The following is a 23,958-nucleotide window of genomic DNA, read 5'->3' as shown; positions in this document are numbered from 1 at the left end:
GGAGCAGCAATGTCTTGCCTTTCTCATTTTTGAAGAATTTTTAAAGTAATTGGACCCAGAGGTACAAAGCCACTATATTTGCTATATTAAATTTGCTCCTCTCAGAAAGTTGAGAATCACTGTCTTATTTTAAAATCTGCTTCAAGTAAAATGGAACCAAATTGTTTCTGAATTCTCATTATCACCTTTTTTAAACACAGCACTATCCTTCACACAGGAACTTCTGATTTTATGTCTTTTAATTAATCTGTGGGCTAAAGGCTTTTGTGTGACAGGTCAGAACATTAAATTTTCTTAAAATAATCCAGTTTTTTTACAAGTAGCAAATCCTCTATTTGGACACTTCTTTAAAACTTTATGAGATCATTAACTCTTAATTATTTGAGTCAGTTTTAAAATTCTTATTAGTGTAAAATGTATTAGTATTGCTTATGAATTCCATTTTAATCGAACCTACTCCCCCATGTACTTTTTATTCAGCTTGCAATTTATATAAACTTAGGGAAACCAGAAGTAGATTTTTAGAAAATAAAAGACATTTTGCCTTATTCCCGACCTAGGGTCATATTTCAGATTAACAATTTGAACTGATAACCTTCTCCATGGCTGTCCCCCAGTAAAATTGTGAACTAGGTAAAATTTGACCGGAATCCCATTTTCTTCTTTCTTTTACTCTCCTGTTCCTGAGCAAAGTTCATTGTCAGTCTCCATGATCACTAAATTACTTTGACTGTCTCTACTGTGGAGTTGCCTTGGTACAACAAAAAAGAGTACTGAATTTGGAGTCAAGAGATGAGATCCAGGCCTGGCTCTCCCACCTCATAAGGCATACTAGTTTTATGAAATTATCCACATCACACACACAGAGCTGACATACAGCTGGGATGCGTCGGTTCAGTGGTTCAGTTTTTAAAATATGAAATACTCTTCTAGCTGTTAGTACATAGCTGCTACTCCAGGTCCCCTAGATGCCCTTACTGAGATCCTTCCTCTCCCCGTTTCTCCCGAATCCAGTAGCTAAAGGTTTAAGGCCTGGCTGCCGGCCATCTTAGCCGGTCCCACCAAAGTCTTGCCTTGCAGTTTGCCAGAATACCTGCCCATGCCCACCACCAAGGGAGGCCACAGGTGGGCACCACCAGAGGGCTACTCCAGTATTTGCCAGCCCACTAGCCAGTCCCTAAAATAGTAACCATAATAATAATAGAGAAAAATTTTTTTAAAAACCTTTTTAGTACATGTTTAAAATCCTTAAGCTGATTACTCTTTTTATTGATTTGTAAATCAGTAAATGCTGATTTACAATAAATGCTGACCTAAGCATTGTTCTTGCTGCACAACGTATTTGAAACAAATTCTCTAACCTTCCCAAGTTGTCTTCATTGCCTTTCATTTAAAAAACCCAATCCTGGTAATTTTGAAAATTGCCAAACTGAATATATATCATTGATCGGTGTGTTCCATAGGATCTTTTATGTTAAATTTTAACCCGAAGCATCTTCAGTTTCTAAAAATACTTGGTTAGAAGGGTGCGACTGAGTATAAGTGCCAGTATTTCTACTGCTGCAAAATAAAAAGAGAATTTAATTTAGTGACAAAGCTGATAGGTTTGTTTCTTTTACTTTCAACTAATGCCTCGTAGAGGACCAAATTTCATTCTTATCAAGGACAAACTTATTTGTAATTTGCAGTACATATTTCTATTAAGTACTCTGCATTTATTTCACATGTATGATTTATTTTGTGGAATACAAGTGAAAAACATACAGTAGCTCGAAGTAAGAGATCAGTGGTGAAGATTGGAGCATTTTGTTAACTACTGTTATCTTGACCTTTGTTTAAAGCTAGTGGTTATGTTTTTGTATAATGACACATCCCTAATGTGAATATTCAAACTAACGTTTGTTATTCTCCTTTCTCAAGAATGTTATCATGGTCATGCCTTACAGAAATTTACTAAGAGCTTCACATTGTTTAAAAGTGATTTCTTGGGTTTTTGTTTTTCCTGACTTATTTTCCTAGACTGATCCCGTTGAGAACACATATGTACGGAATCCGAACGTCAAGTTTTACATCCAGTCAAGGTCCACATCTCCTTCCACATCTAGTGAAGCTGAGCCAGTTAAGGTGCCTCACTGGAGCAGTCTTGCTCCCCAACTTTTCACTTGTGTCAGGAAAGAGGGACTTGCAAAAACAAGTGAAATCTGACTCTCTTCTTTTAATCAAATGTATTGTGTAATAAGTCACAGTATATTGAAGATCATTACATTTGACTGATAATATAGATAGGATTATAAAACTGAAGTAAAAAATGGTCCCCCCAACTTCAACCCAAAATAGACAGAAATTTTATTTAATTTTAAAGTAGTCTTTATCTTAAGTAGAGAGCTATATAGAACAGAGGACAGAGTTGTATGAATTTTGGAATTATCAGATAAAAACTCTGTGGACACATGGCAGTGTCAGGTGCCATTCTCATACTTTAATTCTTCTGATCAATCTAATAAGATATGACATAACTGTTACTTCATAAATAGAACTGAAAATTGCCACTGCTGGCAGCTGAATAGTTTATTCTGTTAATCAGCAATAGGCATCCAACCTTTTAATATTTAAATCATGCCTTTTTATAGTGCGAAAACAGTGTTGTGTTTGCACCTTATGTAAGTAAATGGTTTAAAACAGCCAACTGACCACCTTTCTCAACAAGTCAGAGGATGTATTAGTCATCAGTTAATGCTATCCTGCCTCAGATGCAGTTCTGGTTACTCAAGCTTTACAATTCTGACATGGCTCCCTTGTTTCCCATTTGGTCATCAGACAGAGCTGTGTCTAGTTTTACAATAGAAGCAGATAGTCCCATTTTGAAAGCTGTCTGAAGTGAAGTTTGAGTTGTAGTCAGATTCTGACTTGGTTTTTTCCAACCCTGTGATAGACTGCTTGGTTAAGTTGATGATACCCTCTGATTTTAGATTTTCATTGTTTTAATATTTTGAGTTTATGCATTTTTATTTTAATGTTAAAATACTTAAAGCATACAGAAAATAATATTATAAATACCCACATAACCATAGATTTAACATATATGAACATTTTGCCCCAAAATTTGTATTAAAAAGAAAGAAAATATTCCTGACAGTTGAAATAACCTTCCCTATACCATTCCCCCTCTCCTTTTCCAGACATATCTAAATACCGTAAAATTGGCATACTCCCTTTCTTCCTTACTTTTACATGTTTATTTCATTTGTATCCATAAACAATACATAATAGTGTTTGTTGTATATTTAAATTTTACACAAAGGTTATCTGCATCTTATACAGATACATGTCTACTTAGTTCATTCATTATAACTGTTGCATAATATTTCATTGTATGAATATACCACAACTATTTATCCATTCTCCTGTTGTTGGATATTTAGGTTGTTTCCAGTTTTTTGTTATTACAGTCGTTGCTGAAGTGAACATCCTAATAGCTATCTGCTTTTGCAAATGTGCAGAGTTTGTTCAGCATATATACCTAGAAGTGGAATTATTGGGTTGTGTGGAATATGCATTTTCAGCTTTAACTAGATCTTGTCAGATTATTTTCCACAGTGATTGGACCCGTTTTCACTCCCACCAGCAGTGTGTGTGTGAGTGAATTCCCTATTTCCCCACATCCTTCCAGCCCTTGGTACTGTCAGACATTAACTTTTGTCTATTTGATGGGTATAGAGTGGCATTTTTGTTTTAATTTGCATTTCTCTGATTTCAAGTGTTATTCAACATCTTTTTATATGTTTATTGACCATTGATGATTTGCCTGTTCATGTCTTTTTGTCTGTTGTTCTATTGAATTATTTTTCCACTTGTTCTGTAATTGTTCTTTATATATTCTGGGTACTAATTCCTAGCTGGCTATATGCATTGCAAATATTTTCTTCCAGTCTGTGGCTTATTTTAAAATTTTCTTTGTCGTATCTTTTTGTCTTGCAACAGTTTTTATTTTAAAGTAGTCATATTTGTCAGTCTCTTATGACTTCTGCTTTTTATGTCTTTTTAAAACAGTTCTTCCCTATGCAGCAGTTATAAAGATTTTCTTCCATATTTTCTTCTGAAAGTTTTTAAATTTTGCTTTTACATGTTTAGGACTTTAATCAAACTAAAATTTGTTGTTATGTATTATGAGAAATGGAGTTCTAATGTTTTTCTTGTATGAACCACCAACTCTCCTGTATTTCCCCCATTGATTTGTAAATCTATCTCTGCTTTATATAAATGGGTCTGTTTGGGGATTCTCTATTCTCTTTCATTGTTCTTTCTGTCTGGGATTCTCTGTTCTCTTTCATTGTTCTTTTTGTCTATTCCTGTACCAACATCACATTGTCTTAATTATTGTAGCCTTAAAATAATTCCTGATACCTGGTATGATCAGCCACTCCCACATACCTTGTTCTTCTTCCTTTACTTCTTGACTCTTTAGTTTTTACATATGATTTTTCGGTTCAGCTTCTAGGTTCCATGTAAAGCTTTTGATTGGATTTGAATTTATAGATTATCTGAGGAGAACTGATCTCTTTGTGATATTGGGCCTTTCCATCTATGAACATTATTTAGATATTTTTTATATCCTTCAATAAAGTTTCATTATTTTCTTCCCGAAGGTACTCCAAATTGCTTGTTAGATTTGTTCCTGGGAACCTTAAATTTTTATTGCTATGGTGGATGGGATCTCTTTAAAATATGTTTTCTAAATTAGGCATTGCTGGTCTTTGTGAATTATGATGATCTTGGATTCAGCACCCCTACTTCACCCCTTTTAATTCTAAAAACTTCTCTTGGACTTTCTATGTAAATTCTAGTGACAATTTTGTTTCCTATGAATTGTTCTTTATTAACTTTCATAAAGGTTTTGTATCCATCTCTTTTATTTCATATTTATTTTTTTAAATGTTAAATTATAAATTGGGTTTAATACATTTTTCAAGCTATTTAAAAGTAAATTAAATTTAAATTAGAACTAAACTCATAGTTAAGTTGAAAACTCTGAGAAGCCCATCTAAATTCCATTTTAAGGCTATCATGTGTGTAAAATATTTGGCTTTTGGAGGTTATATAGTAACAAAGGCAAAGAGGGACCATCCATTTTTCTCTTAATATTTTAGAATATTCTGTAACTTTACACAAAGCTAGCTTTTCCCTCTTGCTTGCTTGCTTGCTTAGCATCCTAAAAGGAAGTCATTCTTCATATATTTTTTTTACACTTTGCTAATAAGTGATGCCTCTTTTTTCCACAATAACATCCAGTAAAAGCGCTGGTTCCTTTCATTCAAAGAAATATCTTACAGTAATATGCCATAAAATAAAGATATGGCAAGTAATTAAATTTCTGTCAGTTCTGAATTCCAGTAATATTAAACAATCTAACTCCCTTTTTAGAAATTACTTTCTTCAAAAAAATTCCACTAATCAATCAATCCATCAATCAGTCAATCTCTTTATCTCGCATGCGCTCTCTCGCTCTTTCTCTCTACACACATACACACAAATCCACAGAATTGTATTCCATATATGTAATGTGCATCCTGTATATAGAAGTCAAAGGAGTTAAAAGAATCTTCTAAATATTTTGATTATAAATCTTGCTTTAAAACTCTTTAAGATACTTTATACAATTAATATGGCATTTTCAGTTGAACTTGAAAATTAATATCCTAAATTTTATGTAGGCTACATGCTATGACTTTCTTGTGTTCTTCTGTAGATTCTCTTTTACAAGTTATTTATTTTTAAATTTCCAGACTGAAATAATTTTTATAAATTGAACAAATATTTTATTTGTAGATATTGCAGGCAGAAATTTAAATTATCAACACTAAGAATTTAGCTTCATTGAGATAATTTTTCCTTATTGCTGTTTTGTTTGGCTGTGTTTACTTTTATTTTTAGTGATGTTTGAAATAGATGAACTGTTTTATGACATTTATTTCCTCTTTTCCCCTGGATTCAGACTGTAGACTATACTCCACTTCCAGTTCACACACCAACCTTAAAGAAAAAGGGATGCCCTGGTTCAACTGGCTTTCCACCTAAGGTATTCAATCTAGTGATAAGCATTGTATGTTGTGGGAAAAAAAAAAAAAGGAAAGAAGGAGAATGGATTTCTTCTGCTTTTTGTATGTGCCATGATTTTTACTATTAGATTCCTCAAAATTATAAACATAAAAGCTGGGAAAGAGAATAAATTCTGTATGAGTGGAAATAATCACCACTAAGAAAGGTAGGACAAACATGCAAATTTTGTTTTGTTTTAACTTCCATCTTCTTAAATTCAATGTTTTGAAGTCTGTTACAGCAAGGAGTAGTGCTTGGAGTATGTACTGTAAGGAAGGCATTAAGTTGAGGCCACTTGTGGAAGAATCTAAAATTGAGCTTAATAAAACACTTAGAAAGAGAAATGTTTAGAGAAAAATTCAGATCATTTTTTTTTCATTCCATTCAACATGACCATGTCCAAAGTATTGTATATGGTAGAACATGAAGATTTAGTTGCTTATCTCAAGCTCCTACAAAGGAATTCTAGAAATTGGAACTCTCCATCCCCCGAACATGAACTTCGGGTAAGCCCCAGAATTAGAGACAGATTGATGCATCTGAAAAACTAATAAAATATACCAAAGTATAACTGGTATAAAAGAAAGCAACAAACTGAATTATCTATGCTAGATAAAATTTTGAGGCTAGACAGAGCATGAATTTAAAATAAGCATAATAAGTATGTTCAAAGAGGTAAGAAAGGAAGTAAGTTGGGAACATGGGTCAGGATAAGGTACTTATAAAGAAAAATAATTTCCAGGTGCTTGACCTGAAAATATAACTGCTGAAATAATGAAGTTAAGTAACTGGCCTTAATAGCAGAATGAGCAAACTGGATGTAGCAGGAAAACAAGTTGTGAGATGGAAGATGAGGTGGAAAATATGAAAGTTAAGCTATAAGACAGAAATAGTGTCTATCTATATAGTTGGACTTTCAAAAGAAAAGAAAAAATAGAGAGATGGAAATACTTAAAGAAATAATGACCTAATATTTCCCAGAAATAAAGGTGAAATCCTCATACTGAAATACATTATTATGTGCTAAAAAGAGGAGGTAAGAAAACATTCACACTTGCACACATTATAGCAAAATTTAAGGATATCATAGATCAAGAGAAAATTCTAAAAACTTGCAAAGAGAAAGCAGATTATCTAAACAGAAGTCAAATTGATATTGGTCTTCTCAACAGCAATGAGATGCAAGAAGACAAGAAGTATGTTCAGAGTGTTGAAAGAAAAGAACTCGGAACCCTAAAATCCGTTCTGCTGTTAGAAGTAAATAGCTAACAGGGTTAAAGGAAATTGCCCCTAGGAAGGACGACTTGGGGCAAAGGGGTTCCTCTGTTTTTGTTATAAGGATTGTGATACTATTTACTCTTAAAACTATATACATGTATTAATTTGATTTTAAAAGTTAAACATACATACATAGGAGAAAATGTGGAATTTCTTTGTGACTAGTTAATGAAAATAAGATCGCAAATCACAATCATAAGGTGAAAACATTGATGGACATTACTACATTAAAATTAAAGATCTTTGTACATTGAAAACATTGTTAGTAGGTGGTTAATAAGTGATGACAGACTAGGAGAGGATATTTGCAGTGTTTAACACCAGTAAGGGATTCATTTCTAGAACACGGTATATAAGAAACTTCTGTAACTGCATGTGAAGAAGATTAGAAATCCAGTTGAAAATCTGGCAAATAATATGAGTAATTCCCATAAAAGGAAATCCTAATGGTCAGCAAGCATGTGAAGAAATGTCCAACCTTATTTATAATTGGTGAAATTAAAAATTAAAGTAATTTAATAATTTTTAAATTAATACTACTTTATACTCACCAGATTGTCAAAAATTAAGTAAGGTAGCATCAAGGATGTGAAGAAACACGCAGCTTCACACACAGCTGGTGGAATTTTAAACAGGTACAACCATTCTGGAGAACAACCTGGCTACTGGAATAGACATATACCACATAACCCAGCAATCTCATTCCTTCAGAAAAATTTTTATGCAGATCCATTAGGCAAAATGACAGAGATGCTTAGTGCTGCATATGGTAACAGGGAGTTGGAAATAGAAGAAAGATAGGTAAAATATGGTTGATGTGTAACAAAATCACATTTATATAAATTAGCAACACTCAAAAATATCTAATTCATAAGGCTGTGTACATATCCAAGGACCTGTGTAGATCACCTTAGATTGGGTGACAGATTTCATGGGGAAGGATGGGGAGTAGATCATCAAGGATGAATTAAAAATAAAATAAGGCCAAATACAAGACCAATGTCAAGGATCTTAGTCCTTATGCTCTTTTCTAGGAGTTTTATGGACTCAGGTCCATGTTCAATCCTTACTCCATTTTGAGTTGATTTTTATAACTGGTTTAAGATAGGGGTCCAGTTTAATAAATAAATAAGGTCAAATAAAATTAGAGGGGCCTCCATGAAGCTCTGGTAATAATATTTCATGGACTGAATATTAACTCAATTATGTACACCTGTTGTTCCTCCCCCAAAAATAAAATAAGATTTACTTCATGTTTTTTAAAAGATGAAGGATTGAATCTATAGTTTTCTCAAAGTAAAAGTGTTTAAAAGGGAAAAAGGTTATTTAAAAAAAACCTTTAATAAAGGTTTGCTTGAGATAAAGACTCCTTGTCATTTATAGTGTAGAATCCTAATTATGTACAACTACTGATTTGTAAGTTTTCAAAAAGGGTTGGTTCTACTTTGTTCTCACATCTTTCATTAAAAGTATTTTACCTCCTCCACTGAGTAGCTTGAAGTCTGCAACACTGGCAAAATTGGAATAGAAAAGAACCCTTCTTTCTATCCACTTCTTTAAATTTCGAGATTATAGTTAATTCTCATTTTACTCCAAATTATCACATAATCTAAAATTAATTTGAGTTCATGCTTTAGGCTTAATGCCTCTTTTACTAGAAATTTTTTTCTCCTCCTCCAGCTACCTTTTGTGGAAGTATTAGAAATCAGGTATTGACCAGGAGACAAGAAAGGGGATCTTAGAAAGATCCAGAAGCCAAGTGGTCTAGACCCTAGGGCTGAATTCACCTATCTTTTTGTTACTATTCATCTTCCCCCGCCTGCTCCGCACCAAAAAGAAATAAAACCAAAAACCTATTGTGTGTTGCCTGAAGTTTGATGCTCTCAGAATCATGTTAATTATGTTACGTATTATACTGTTCTTAGTTGGGATTAGTAAAACATGGACCATTTAATCTTCAGTAGTGAATCACGCCCACCTCCTACAATTTAACCAGCACCTGCCAGTTGATCATTTAAAATCAATGCTTTGGTAAAACATTGTTTATCTTTCCTACTATTGCATACTTAGTTAAAATTATGACATCCTGAGCAGATCTCTGGGGAAAAAGTATATAATAGATATGTTTTATAAGCAATTTTTAGATATTGTGATGTAATACTATTAAATTTGTCATGGGCATGGTTATTTTATTACTGTCATTTCAGACATGTCTTCTTATCTTTTAGAAGAAGAAAAACAACAGTTACTTACCTTGAGCCATTGACTAATTCTTTCATTGTAATAGAAGCCTTTAGAACCAATCAGTAACAAATTTTGCATTATTGCATTAATGTATTTTGAACAATTGAAAAAGTTAGCACTAGAAAATTTACTCTCATAGTTCCTGAAAGTTAAAAAAACTAAGAGTAAAAATTAGTATACAGGAGAAATGTTGAGCAAAATTTTATGTGATGTTAACAAATCAGGTATTTTTATCACAGGCACGGAGGCCTCTAGTCTTGACCTAACTGTGTCTTATGCAGTCTGGTGGGGGTTTTTTTTAGGATCGTATTTTTCAGTTACATGTTTTTAAATTATCAAACTCTGAAAGATGGCAGAATCAGATCCGGGCTTGAATTTTAACTCTACCAATAACTGTCTATTCATGACTAATTTATTTAATCTCTCTGAGTTTCAGTTTCTTCATCTATGTGAAGAAATAATACCTATCTTCTCAGAGGCATTGTCTCCATTAAATGAGATGGTTGAGAAGTACTGGCGCAATGTCTGCACCTTGGTTGTTGCTCAGTCCACACACAGCAATTATAGAGCCAGTAGAAAGATAGTCTGTCCTCTACTTAGAATAAAGTCAGATCCCAGTGCTGCTTTGCAACTGACCAAAGGTCCTGAGGAACTTCTAGATAGAATGGTTTGAGGTTGGACCAGAGCTCATGACTGCTCTAAGTTTGAGGATCTCATTCCATTCCAGGACCCTAATATAAAAAGATGATCTACTTTTCTACGCTTGATTTTTTTAAAAATTTCTTTTGTGGTAGGTAAATATATCCCAGTTGAGAAGAGCAAAATTTATTTTTAACTTAAATTTTAAAGCTTTGAATATTCTCTTTAGTTTTTTGTTAATATGGTAAATTTCAGCTGAAATAGTACTACTTTAAAACTGTTTTCCATCAGTATTCACATGTTACTGGAATACAGGATAAAGTTTTTACTAGTTTAAACCAATCACACATATAAAAAAGAAATAATTAGCCAAATTTGTTTTCAGAATATGTTTTATAAATATGTTTATAACACACATATGTAAATATGTTTTGAATGCTTACTCTGTGCCAGCACTGTTCAAAAGGCTTTGTTTATATTAATGCTCATTTAACCACCCCATGAAGTAGATATTATTACTGATTCTATTTTATAGAATAAAGAAAGTGAGACACAGAGGAGTTAAGTAATTTGTTCCTAGGTTCACACAGCAGAGTGATAGAACAGTGGCTGTAATTCATTTATTATTAAAACATGCTAAGAGTTCATTTGGAGAGGAAAGAAGTGTTCTAGAGAGCTGAAATGTACATTGGTGTACCACCATACAGATCAGCAGAGACTTAGAGAAGAACTTTAACTACTGGGTTTTCAGTCTGTCTCTGGAATAATATATGTGTATTTATATCTGCTCAAGTGTAATACTGCCTGCTTCCAAGGGAGGAAACATATTTGTTAAGCATGTTACTTGTTCGTGGTCCCAGAAAATCAAATACATGATTTTTAGTAGGGCCAAGAATTTTAAATTACTGTTTGTTCTTCGTAAGAAGGTATAAAAGCATATTAAATTTCTTTATTTGTATAGGTATAAATATGCAAAATTTCACCTAATGCATTGCCAAAGAACTTACAAAAATCCTGAATTCAAAATTCATGAGCAAAAATTGCTAGTTTATTTTATAACTTTTCAAATGGCATTCAAGAGCAATTGATTATCATTTAACTTCTTATATTATTTTTAGCATAATCCAGCTCAATATTGCCTAATAAAAATATTTAAAGAGCATTAATTATAGAAAGATATGGTGAGAAATGAAAAGAATTCATTCTACACCTAATTAGAAAACATTCTAGCAGCTGGTGTGGTTCACAGAGATTCATATTATGGAAGTCCTTTAAATGAACGATGTGTATGTTTTTATCAATTTGTTTTGCAGCGCAAGACTCATCAGTTTTTTGTCAAATCTTTTACTACTCCTACCAAATGTCATCAGTGTACCTCCTTGATGGTGGGCTTGATAAGACAAGGCTGTTCCTGTGAAGGTAAGAATTAAATGGTAAGAAAATGTGACTAATTTAATGTCCTGACATTTACTCCCTAAACTGTAATCAAATAGCTTTATTCTCTTTAAAAAGTATATAAATGTTTATTTATTTGACTTAATCATTTGCTTTTCTTTGGATAATAAACTGAACACCTTGCTAAAGTCTGTTGAATATTGGAAACTAGACAGATGGTCCCTAGAAACATTTTCTAGGGGAGCTATATTTAAATATGTTTCATTCATCTTTGTTTCATCATTCAGGAGAATTTGTGGTCCCCAAAACCCATTAACCTGTATGACAAAATATGTGAAAGTTATTCTTGAATCTATTCATTTAATTTTACTCTTGTTTAGTTTATTAGAGAAATTATTATTAATAAGTAGACAATGAAGTATCTTTTCACAAATATTAAATGTCAGCTACTATGCCTCAAAAGATATTTTATTCCAAGTGTTAGTAGCAGAGGTTTTTCCCTACCATTCATTGATCCATCCATCACATGCTCGCAGAATGCCTGCTCTGTGCTTCTAGGCACTGGGGGTCAGGGTTCTATGTTCGGCTAGTTCTCACAAGCCAAGTGGAAGATCCTGATTGCATTATCTTAACTAGTCTCTTAGATGCATGGGTTTAGAGCAAAAGGAAATGGGCAGGCTTTAAAAGTAGAGATTTGAGAGTTATGAATGTGTGAAGTGATGAATATGAATGATGTTTTCCAGGAAACACATGTAGAGTGAAAAGAGAACAAGTATGAGGACAGAGCCTTGGGAAACATAGTTAAGGGGAGGTAAAAGGTAAAGATAACAAAGTAATCTGAGAAGGAATAGCCTCTATCATTGACTAGGGAGGTGTGTCTGAGCCCAACGGAGAGAATTTGCCTTGTCTCATTGTGCAACTTAGCCAGTACTTATAAATGTGACTTTTTAATCTGTTTATCAGAAAGAATCCTGGCAGCTGCTTGGCTTTAGGTCCCTTGTCATTTTTTATGAATCAGAATCATTTGCGGTTCCATAGTAGGAATGTTTGAGATCTTCCCAATTCTCTTCCCTTCTAAGGGTCTCCTGCCATGAAATTGGGCCGGTCTTTTCTTCAGACTGACTCTTTGCAGCCTACCAGCCTACCCTATAAAGCTGTGGGGACACATTGGACTATGCTCAGGCTTTCATAAATGTTGTATAATGTGGTTATAACCTCTAAAGATTCCTGTCATTTTAATTCTTCTTGGTTGAAATTAGATCCAGTATTGGACAATTACCTTATTGTTTCCATTGCCCCTTGGAAGAGAGATTTTTGCTTATTAAAGCAAATTGTAACTTGTTAGACACTCTACTTAGAAGTGAATGAGTTGTCTTACAGAAGATGAATCGTTTTTGACAGTCAGTACTAGTCCCTCTTGCCTCTGCTGGTTTTATATCCATTTGTGATATACAATCCATTTTCCCATGTGTATGTTCCCATGACGGTATCCCTTCAGTTCCTTTTTTATTCCTTCCCAGATATTCTCCAGGATCCCCCTGAGAGTAGGAATTGTCTAAATAGATATTCTTAGTCTGTAACCTCTCCCAACAAGCTTGTTTGTTTTAAATACTTTAACCTTTAATTCTCAACCAACCAAGTCTCAGTGGAAGAGAGTTTATTTTTATTTATCATTTTGTCTTAGAATCTCAGGTTCATCATTTAAGTATCAAGAGGTATCATGGCAATACTGTTGGTAGTTACATATGCAGGCTCTGAGCAAGACTGCCTGGGTTTGAATCCCAGCAATGCCACTTAACAAGTTCTGTGACCCAGGGCCAGTCATACGTAAATGAGGATGATCTTACCTCTCTTAGATTATTACAGAAAAAATTAAAAACACTCAGTAAAGTTAACTACTATTATTATCTTAGTAGTAATTTACCTATATACAATAATATCAGTAACTCCTAAAATTTAAATTGTACCTTCTTAATCATTGAACAATTTAAATTTCAAAAAGAGGGATTGGTAAAATTTGCCAGATATTGAAAAGATGTCAGGTAATTTAACATCCATCAGTGACTCCCGCAAGAGAGATTTCAGGTCAGATACCAAATTGCAGTGAGATGAAGAGTTAAAGAAAACTCCAGAAACTACTCTTTTAAGAATTCAGTTTAAAACAGCTGTTTTATTTGCAAGGTTAGATTTTTTTTTTCCATCTATTTGCTTCTCATTTTGATCACTAGTGTTAACACAGAACAGTAATATTACATATTACAGTAATAAAAAAGTATTTACTATTTCTCACTGAAATTCTTAGTGGTGAGCAAATGAATCAACTCCCCAAATGACAAAAATATTGTCAAGTTGTTTAAAATAAAATCAGAGGTAAGCATTCATTTAACATGGCACTTTGCATGTAATGAGTGCTCAGTGAATTTTCTCTTTGTCAAAATGAATTTTTATTGAACACTGTTTCTTTTTTTCCCTCCAAAAGTGTGTGGATTTTCATGTCACATAACTTGTGTAAACAAAGCTCCAACTGCTTGTCCAGTTCCTCCTGAACAGACAAAAGGTCCCCTGGGTATAGATCCACAGAAAGGAATAGGAACAGCATATGAAGGGCATGTCAGGGTAAGTACGATTAGGTTGGGTTTAGATTTTTAAGGCTTATTAATGAATTAAAGAAAGTCACCTTACAAACACAGTCCTTGACAGAAAATTAGGTGAATAAAATTCATCTGACAGTTTTACTTCATTCAGAGTAATGGTCTGAAAACAAAAACCTAGCTTTTGCTCAGAATAAATTCCAAAATGTCTCAAAATTTTCTGTACTGTGTCTGTATTATAATGAACAGATGTTGAAATCTCCATAAAGGAGTCTGGCTCTTCATCTTGCTGGATAGGTGGCATATGCTTATGAAGTATGAGATATTGTCAAGACATAATCTTACTTGTCATCTTGAATAATATTTAAAGTGTAAGCTGCTTTTCGTCCTACTACCAAATTTGGCTTTTATGCTACTTAGAAATCCATGAATGTTATTTTAATGAATCACTAGAGAAAATTAAAATGGTACCATTAAAGTTTTTTTCAGAATATAATGTCAATCAGTGTTTGAAGAATGTGTTATCACACTTTCTCATGTTATTAATGATGTATGTGTACCATCTGCTACTTTACCAAACACAGTGGCAGACTTACAACACAGTGCACACTGTCTTTAGGTTTTCATCATGCAGTTACATATGTAATTAAAGGGGCTCTGACTGACATTTCAGTTTAGGTTGTTTTGTTTGTTTGTTTGTTTGCCTGTCTAAGATCCCTAAGCCAGCTGGAGTGAAGAAAGGATGGCAGAGAGCACTGGCTGTAGTTTGTGATTTCAAACTCTTTCTGTATGATATTGCTGAAGGAAAAGCTTCTCAGCCCAGTGTCGTAGTCAGTCAGGTGATTGACATGAGGTAAGTTTGTGAAGGTGAAAATATTTGTATCTTTGCAACATAGGAATGAAAAGTGTGTGATTTTTCTTCTAATTGCATTGCCATGTTTTTATAATCTAATTTAATGTTAATTTTCTCATTTACTAATATTGCAATCGTAACATAATTAAAAATATGAAATAAGGTGTAGTTATAGAACAGGTTGATGTGTGTTGGGTCAGGGAGAAGAAGCTAATGTTTGAAACCAAAAGACCAGTTTAAAGGTTGCTGGGGTACTGGAGTCTAATGTGTGTAATGTTCATATCATCACCTAAAGTAAAGGCTTAGGTATAATTCCAATGTGAGGAAAGGAAATAAAAATCTCAAAATCGTACAGGCTCTTGGAATATAAAGTGAATCAGTGAACATTTACGTATACCTCTTAAATGTTTCTAGTTTCATTCTTGAGACTCTTCCCCTGCCCCTTGGGGTGCTCTGCTTACCCTCTTCTCGTGACTCCCTTAACGCTTTCCCTCAGTGATCTTATTGACTGCCATAGCTTCAGCCATCGCCTCTGTGTTGACGACTCCCGGACATATGTCTCCAGTCCAGATCTTTCTCCAGTGCTCAAAACTAGAATTTCTAGCTCTGGCTCACATTGGCACTTCATACCAGCATTTCAAACACATTATCTTCCCCACAAATATGGAATATATAGGAACAGATGCAAGAAATACTAGAATATCAGCAAGGAAAATTTGACAGAACCTCCTAAGGGAGAAGAATCAAAGATAAGACTAAGATGTCAAGTCTTCAAGACCAAGAGAATGATGGTACCAATAACCAAATTAAGGAAGTCACAAGGAATAAATTGTTGTGGAGGAAATCTGTCTCAGGTGTTGAAGGAACAGTAAAATGTCAGATGAGCTGTGTTGAAGGCACTTGAGATGTATTACGAGAGGAAAGAGGGTGCAGTCTACTGGAGACCCTGGAGACCTACCAGGGTTCGACTCCATCTGTACTTACTGGCCTTTTGACACCGAGTAATCCAGAAATGATTTCTAACTCTTGTATAATGTGGCATTGTTAAATTACACTTGATAAATTACTTCTGGCACTATCAATTTACAAAGGGAGAAAATTCAAAATTTTTAAAAATTTAATTTGGATGTTTTATGTAATTAAATTTTAAGGATTGCTTCATATGTGTTATTTGGATACATGCCTAAAACCACACACACATACCCACATACACTGACTTTTACTGTTTCCATTGACTTTTAACTTTTCCTTCAGGGACGAAGAATTTTCTGTGAGTTCAGTCTTGGCTTCTGATGTTATTCACGCAAGTCGAAAAGACATACCCTGTATATTTAGAGTAAGTATGTGTGCTGTAATTTGATCACTGAATTATTCGCTTTTTATGAGTATACGTTTCGCCTTTCTATATACATCACAAACTTATTTGGAATAGAACCAAATCTTATAGACAATTTGTGCTAAGTAAATATTTAATTAGTAAAAGACCAATAGAAAGCATGAATAGGGCTTTGCTCGTGGCGCAGCAGTTAAGAATCCTCCTGCCAATGCAGGGGACATGGGTTCGAGCCCTGGTCTGGGAAGATCCTACATGCCACGTAGCAGCAACGCCTGTGCGCCACAACTACTGAGCCTGCGTTCTAGAGCCCGTGAGCCACAACTACTGAAGTCCGTGCGCCTAGAGCTTGTGCTCCACAACAAGAGAAGCCACCGCAATGAGAAGCCCGCGCACTGCAATGAAGATGAACCCCAGCTCGCTGCAACTACAGAAAGCCTGCGCGCAGCAACAAAGACCCAACGCAGCCAAAAATAAAATAAATTTTTAAAAAAAGAAAGAAAGCATGAATATATGGCTTCTAAAATAGATTTCCTCTTGGATAATATTTTTGAGTCACAATTCAATTTTCAGATAAGCGCTACAACATGAAAAAATGAATAAGCATGAGATTTCTCAATTTTTAAAAAAATAGAAGTTTCTTTAAGATCTCATTTAAAAAGTTAGTATGTTTCAGTTCTATTGCTTTGTAATAACCACTCCAAAACTTAGTGGCTTAAGCCAACAGTGGTTTATTTTTCACCATTCTGTGGGTCAGTCCTTCAGGTGTACAGTTCTGGTGTCAACTGGGGGCACTCATGGGACTGCATTCAGCTCATTTGGAGCAGGAATATCCAAAATGACCTTACTCTCACATCTGGGGCCTGGGTGCCGGCTGTTCGCCTTGGTACTTGGCTGGTCACTGGGCCACCTCAGTTCTCTGTATGAACTCTCTCCACGTGGTCTCTAATCGTCCACTAGTCTGGCTGAGCTCTCCATGACCGACTTCCAAGAGAGCAGAGGAAGCTGCCAGGCCTTTTAAGGGCTAGGCTCAAAACAGGCATAATAACCCTTCTCCATTCTGTTGGCCAAAGCAAGTCATGAGGTCAGCCCGGATTTAAGAGAAGGGGAAATAGACTGCATCTCTTGATAAGAAGAGTGGGATTCCAGAGAAGAATTGTTGGTAGCCATCTTTGGAGGCTGTCTAATACAGGGCCATCTCGAATTGGTGAATTAAGGTAATAGAGGTTAATAAAAAGGGCTGTTGCCTTAATGGTGTGCCTATATGCTTTGTATTTGTCTATGAATCTTGTATATGAGGAAGGTCAGACAAAGACCATACTTAGTCTTTCAGTTCCTAGACCAACAGCTATTCTCTCACCAGTACCAAGGGATCCTACAGAGGCCCACTTATCTTAACTGATCCTAATTGTGGGATTTTATTGTCACTGCTGCTTAAATTACTTTTAATAAAGGATCCATATATACATAATTCAATTCTGTTCTGATTATAGTGTCATTGTATAATTATAAACCTTCATTTAAATACTAGCTCAAGTGATCTGGTCTTTCCCTGAGATGAGTTATCGTTATGAAGTAATAGAGAATCTTAAGTACTTCCGAGTATTTTTGACTTTTTTAAAACAAGTTGAAAATCAGTGCAGTGTAGGGCTTACAAGCGTGGACACAGGATTCCAGTCTAGTTGTGTGTCCTTGGAGAAATTAATTTATCTGCATCACAGTTTTTTTCATATATAAAATCAGAATATAATAATAATACCTACCTTGTAAAGATGTTGATAGAGTTAAATGAGTTAATACTTACAAAGTGCTTTGATCAGTGCCCAGTAATTACTCAATAGATGTCAGTTGCTGTTGTTATGTGACTGTGTGTAATGGATTTTTTAGTGATAGTATTCTGGCACTTTGCAGCAAAGAAAATACAAATGACGCTAACATTTAGAACGGTATCTACTACCTTTGTCATGAATTCTAATGCTAAAACTATTCTTCTGATTATGAATAGCTAAACTCTGTTAAAGGTATCACTTAATGAATGCTCATTTTGTTGGCTAGTGCTAAGCGAACTAGCATCAGTATAAAACTGGCTTAAAAGGTATCTGTTTGCTGATGTCATGAATTTTGATTAAATTGTTTTAGGTCACAGCTTCCCAGCTCTCAGCGTCTAATAACAAATGTTCAATCCTGATGCTAGCAGATAGTGAGAATGAGAAGAGTAAATGGGTGGGAGTGCTGAGTGAATTGCACAAGATTTTGAAGAAAAACAAATTCAGAGACCGCTCAGTGTATGTTCCCAAAGAGGCTTATGACAGCACTCTTCCCCTCATTAAAACGACCCAGGCAGCTGCAATCATAGGTATGAATTCATAACATTTATCTTGTTATAATTGTTTACTAATATACCTTGTCAGCAGGGACTGGTTTTCATCTAGGAATCCCGGTGTCTAACATTGTATGTGTTATATCACAGATGCTCAGTAAATGTTTATTGAATGCATGAGACCATATTAGAACTTTATTTTTCAGTAAACAAGAATAAATATACTTTTCAAATGTATTTTCTTCTGAAAAAGCAACAATGCTGAAGATTAACCTATTAACGAATCGATTTTCTGCTTGTGTGACTTAGAAAAAGTTGTTTAAAGCATAAGCCGTTTCATAAAGCATAAGTTTCCTATGTAAAATGTAGGTACTAATTACCTTGCAAAGGTTACTGTGAAGTTTAAATAAGATGGAATGTGTAACACACAGTGTTCCATATATAATATGCCGTCAAAAATGGCAGCTTTTCTGTCTGGAGGGTTAAATTTTCGCTATATTCTTACGTACACTGCCCACTCTTTTGTTACTTTCTAGTAAATAATGAAAAGTTTGATGAGTAGGGTTCAAATGCCTTGCACAATTTTTCCCTCCCCAAACAAGAAATGGAACTGGACACAGGGTGCTAACAAACTAGGGGTTTTTTTCTTTCACCTTTTATTGAATAAACATTTATATCTTTTTATAAGCATTGATATAAATTATTTTCTAATGATTGTTCTATTAAAAAAAGACACGAGATAATATGTACCACAGTAATCTGAAAGGAAAGTTAATAGTGCAAATTGTTATTGCTATTTTTTAATTGTTTATTTTATTTATTTGGTTTTTTGTACCAAATTTCTTTTGTTATCTGTTTTATTCTATGAATTTACATAGTTTCTACCTAATAAAAATACTTCATATTTATGTCTTATATAGATCATGAAAGAATAGCTTTGGGGAATGAAGAAGGGTTATTTGTTGTGCATGTCACCAAAGATGGTAAGAGAAAATTATTTTGGAGAAAATATTATTGATAGAGTATTCTAACCTACAGATTCTGAATTCTAAAAAGAGCAGGATTTGCTCTTATTTATTCTATAATTGAAATTTTCCAGGCCTAATTGGATACGTTTATAAGTCAAAAGATAATTTTTTTGATTTTTATAATCCATCTGAGTTCTACAACTTCCATGTGTATTGTCTTTCTTGTGTCATTTTATTTACAGTTCTGCTGTGTGAACTCAGATTGCATTTCTAAAGATGGTACATGAAAGAAAAATGCAACTTGATTTTTTTCATAGTTCTAACAGTACTAGGAGTGGTAACAGTCATTAACATGTGTTTGTTGTTGGGGTCTTTTATCCCACAGTTTAACACAACAGATTTCTTTTTAGGGAGAAATTAAATACTGGGTGAAGTAAAAAGGAACCCATTTAACTTAGCATTCTTGAATACAGTGTTCTAAGTTCTGTCTTTATATCAAGTTAGATCATGGGAAAACAATGCATTTAAACTTCATTAATTTGTTACCCAAAGAAATACCTTTAGTGAAACATGAGTTACTCCGTTTTTAAAAATAGTAACCCCATGGTAAACTTGCCTAGGATTTGGTGAGAATAAAGAGGTTTTTCTTAAAGATCTGGCATGCTTTATCACATAGGAACTCTTTGCCATGGCTGCCAGAAATCTCAGTGCTAAATTTAATACCTTACTATAGATAGGTTAAATTATCTTATAATGGGTGTAATTATCTTCATCTTTCTCCATATGATTTCTGATCTCTCATTTTTTCTGTGTGTATCTCTGTCTTTATTATAAGTTGACATATTCTTTTGAGTATAATTGGGATATAATTAACAGGTAAACAAAATATTTTGCAGTTGATTTATTATTGTTTCTTTGCATAGAAATTATTAGAGTTGGTGACAATAAGAAGATTCATCATATTGAACTCATTCCAAATGATCAGCTTGTCGCTGTGATCTCAGGACGAAATCGTCATGTACGACTTTTTCCTATGTCAGCTTTGGATGGGCGAGAGACTGATTTTTATAAATTGGCAGAAACTAAAGGGTGTCAAACCATAACTTCTGGAAAAGTACGTCATGGAGCTCTTACATGCCTGTGTGTGGCTATGAAAAGGCAGGTCCTCTGTTATGAACTATTTCAGAGCAAGACCCGTCACAGAAAATTTAAGGAAATTCAAGTCCCATATAATGTCCAGTGGATGGCAATCTTCAGTGAACAACTCTGTGTGGGATTCCAGTCTGGATTTCTAAGATACCCCCTGAATGGAGAAGGAAGTCCATACAGTATGCTCCATTCAAATGACCATACACTCTCATTTATTGCACATCAACCAATGGATGCCATCTGTGCAGTTGAAATCTCCAGTAAAGAATATCTGCTGTGTTTTAACAGCATTGGGATATATACTGACTGTCAGGGCCGAAGATCTAGACAACAGGAATTGATGTGGCCAGCAAATCCTTCCTCTTGTTGTAAGATTCTCTTACTTTTTGCTGTCTTATCTTGCTGTTTCTTTCTTTTTCCTTCTCCTTCATCTCCTTTATGTATTCATTGTTAATAACAGGTTGTTTTTTAAGTCATCTTTGAGGTTTTTCCTAAGCATCAAGTATGTTTTATGTAAAGTAACTAACCATGTGTAGTTAAGACCTAGGCCAACAGGGTCAGCATTAACAGGAACATAATTAAAGCTAACCTTCCTATGCAATGTTTTACTTAGATAGATTTTTTAACACATATTATTGTATTTTGAAATAACCCTAAGGAGTTATCTTCATGGTCCCCCCGAATGTAGTGCTTGTGAGCACTAATAGCTCATAGGACTTATTCTAGAGAAGTGGTTACCTAGTGAATTATTTAATCAGTTATGTGAAGGTATGATGTAGCATTTGAAAAGCTATTCACTTTTACATTTTTATCTAGGTAGGTAGATACGTTCAAGAAACATTAAGATATTAATAAATTATTGAATACTTATTATGTGTCATTTTACTGTAAGAGATATAACATTGAGCAAAATAGACAGTCTTACCCTCACAGAGCATGAATGCAGTCGAATGGATTCCTGACAAAACAAGTTGCAGTAGAATATAAGTGCTCTGATAGCAGAAGTACAGAGTTCCGTAGAGGCATGTAGGAGGAATATCTAATCCAACACATTTTGTTTCTAGTGGAAGATACTTTGAGCATGTTTAAATGCCGAAGGGAGATAGCCACTAGGGAGCCAGGGAAAGGTTGATGACTATATGGTAAATACAGGAAACAGAGTAAGATCCCCAAGAGGCCAAAAAGGATGGAAGTCGGAATATAGGGGAAAGGATTTGGAACAGGAGGAGTAAAACCTCTTCCACTGCAACAAGATAGGAGGAATGGTGGGTATGTGTATAGTCAAGTTTAAAAGTTCAATATAAGAAAGTTTAGGAGAGCCATATATACTTATTACAGAAAAATTAGAAAATCTAGATCAAAAGAAAAATACATATACCTACCCAGACTTAACTATTCTTGATGTTTTGTTTCTTCTGAAATTTATACTCTTATCTATGGCATCATATTTGGAATGAATCCTAGTCAGAAAATAATTCAAAGTATTATGTGAATTGTACAGTGTTAATTGGAATTAGAATAAGAATTAGAATATCTGGCTTTTATGAATAGCTCTGCCAAAAATTTAATTCATGACCTTAGCTTGGGTAAATCATTTAATCTTTCTTTGCTTGTGTCACCATTTATTGATGTTCATTCTTTCAGTAAATATATATTGAGCATCTCCTGTGCCAGATGCTTTATCATACTTTGATAAATGTGACCATAACTCTTACCTGAAGATTTCTCTACTTCGTAAGTTGTTTCACTGTCAAGAGCTTAACTACTTTAGGAATCGGTTATTTAAAATGTAATGAAATTCCTTTATAGAACTAGTATGGGGCAAGGGAATAATATACTCTTGGTGTTAACAGACTCCTTCTGTATTATAATGGCCTTAAAACCTCTTCATTTATGATTTACGGGGTTTTTTTTAACTTCAAAAATGTATTGATGTGGCTACTGTATGTTAACAATAGGATTTTGGTGGGATTCCACTCTACACTTCTTTAGCATAGATCTTTCAAAATGTTTTGGGTTTAGCAGTTAAAAGTAACCAGCCAGCTGTTCTCTCCTTCCCATCTCCCAGGTTACAATGCACCGTATCTCTCAGTGTATAGTGAAAATGCAGTTGATATCTTTGATGTGAACTCCATGGAATGGATTCAGACTCTCCCACTCAAAAAGGTAATTTAACATTAAAAAATGGGCTAAGTGAACAAATGATTATAAGTGAAACACTAATATGACTATTTAGCTAGTTTTCACTAGTTTAGCATTTTCTGTCACATGTAATAACATAATTGGTAATCTGGGACTTAGCTAAGAGTAGGAAAAAAAAGAAAAATCAAGCTGGTTAATTTTACAGGTAGCTCAGCACCGTTTTATTTTTATTACATTTTGTTTCACTGTATAATGTATGATTATTATAATAATGAACAACTAGAATATATTCTACAACTTAAAATGTCAGTGTTATCTTCCACTTTAGTTTAAGGAGCTCTGAAGGAGTATATTATTTGTAATTTTACTGTTTTTCACATAATGGTATGCAATTTTAACCCTGTGAGGGCAAATTTCATGGGCTAGAAAAGTGATTAAAATTAGAACCAATGCTCTGTATAAGCATCTCATGATTAAAAAATAAGGGTCTCACACATTCCTAATAAAATATAATATTTTCCTTTAACATTTCCCTATGGTAACATAAAGAGAATTTTTACGAGTATAGAATGGCTGTTTTGCAACAATGAAGAATAATAGTTTCATGTAAGTATATGCAGCGTGTGTCATTAGTTGCAGGGCAGGGTTTAGAGGAATGGGTAAAAGAAAGTAACCAAGATCTTATTTCAAAATCTGCCCCAATTTTAAACCATAACAGCAGTGGGAAAAGCTCTTGTAAATGCTGCCACATTTTATTTTAACTAAATACGGTCCTCGTGTTTATAAATTCGGGCTGGTTACAGTTAGTTTTCCCTTTTATGTTTATCATGTGAATTTTGAAGTATATATAAAAGAATATATGATCTTTATGAAGCATAATAATAAACTGATCACTTATGAACCCATCTCCTAACTTAAGAGCCAGAACATTACCAATTTCACTGCATCTG

General features: G+C 34.1%; 1 protein-coding gene across 19 annotated transcripts in view; it reads left to right on the top strand.

The window, feature by feature from the left end:
* The window catches only part of CDC42BPA (CDC42 binding protein kinase alpha), a 325,266-nt gene that overhangs the window by 279,041 nt on the left and 22,267 nt on the right, over positions 1-23,958 (top strand). For 10 of the 19 annotated variants that reach the window (XM_060304871.2, XM_060304641.2, XM_030868491.3 and 7 more), the window contains 10 exons: positions 2,020-2,124; positions 5,993-6,076; positions 11,571-11,676; positions 14,132-14,268; positions 14,957-15,096; positions 16,351-16,432; positions 18,569-18,785; positions 19,670-19,732; positions 20,641-21,234; positions 22,935-23,032. In XM_060304871.2, coding sequence (XP_060160854.1) covers positions 2,020-2,124; positions 5,993-6,076; positions 11,571-11,676; positions 14,132-14,268; positions 14,957-15,096; positions 16,351-16,432; positions 18,569-18,785; positions 19,670-19,732; positions 20,641-21,234; positions 22,935-23,032 — 1,626 coding nt within the window. The remainder of the gene's footprint in view (positions 1-2,019; positions 2,125-5,992; positions 6,077-11,570; positions 11,677-14,131; positions 14,269-14,956; positions 15,097-16,350; positions 16,433-18,568; positions 18,786-19,669; positions 19,733-20,640; positions 21,235-22,934; positions 23,033-23,958) is intronic. The other 9 variants (XM_030868499.3, XM_060305121.2, XM_060304916.2 and 6 more) reach the window with 1 other exon arrangement.

This window comes from Globicephala melas, chromosome 1 (genome assembly GCF_963455315.2).
Source record: "Globicephala melas chromosome 1, mGloMel1.2, whole genome shotgun sequence".
NCBI classification, from domain to species: domain Eukaryota; kingdom Metazoa; phylum Chordata; class Mammalia; order Artiodactyla; family Delphinidae; genus Globicephala; species Globicephala melas.
The sequence above is the reverse complement of the archived record's forward strand: the minus strand, read 5'-3'. Positions and strand labels throughout refer to the sequence as shown.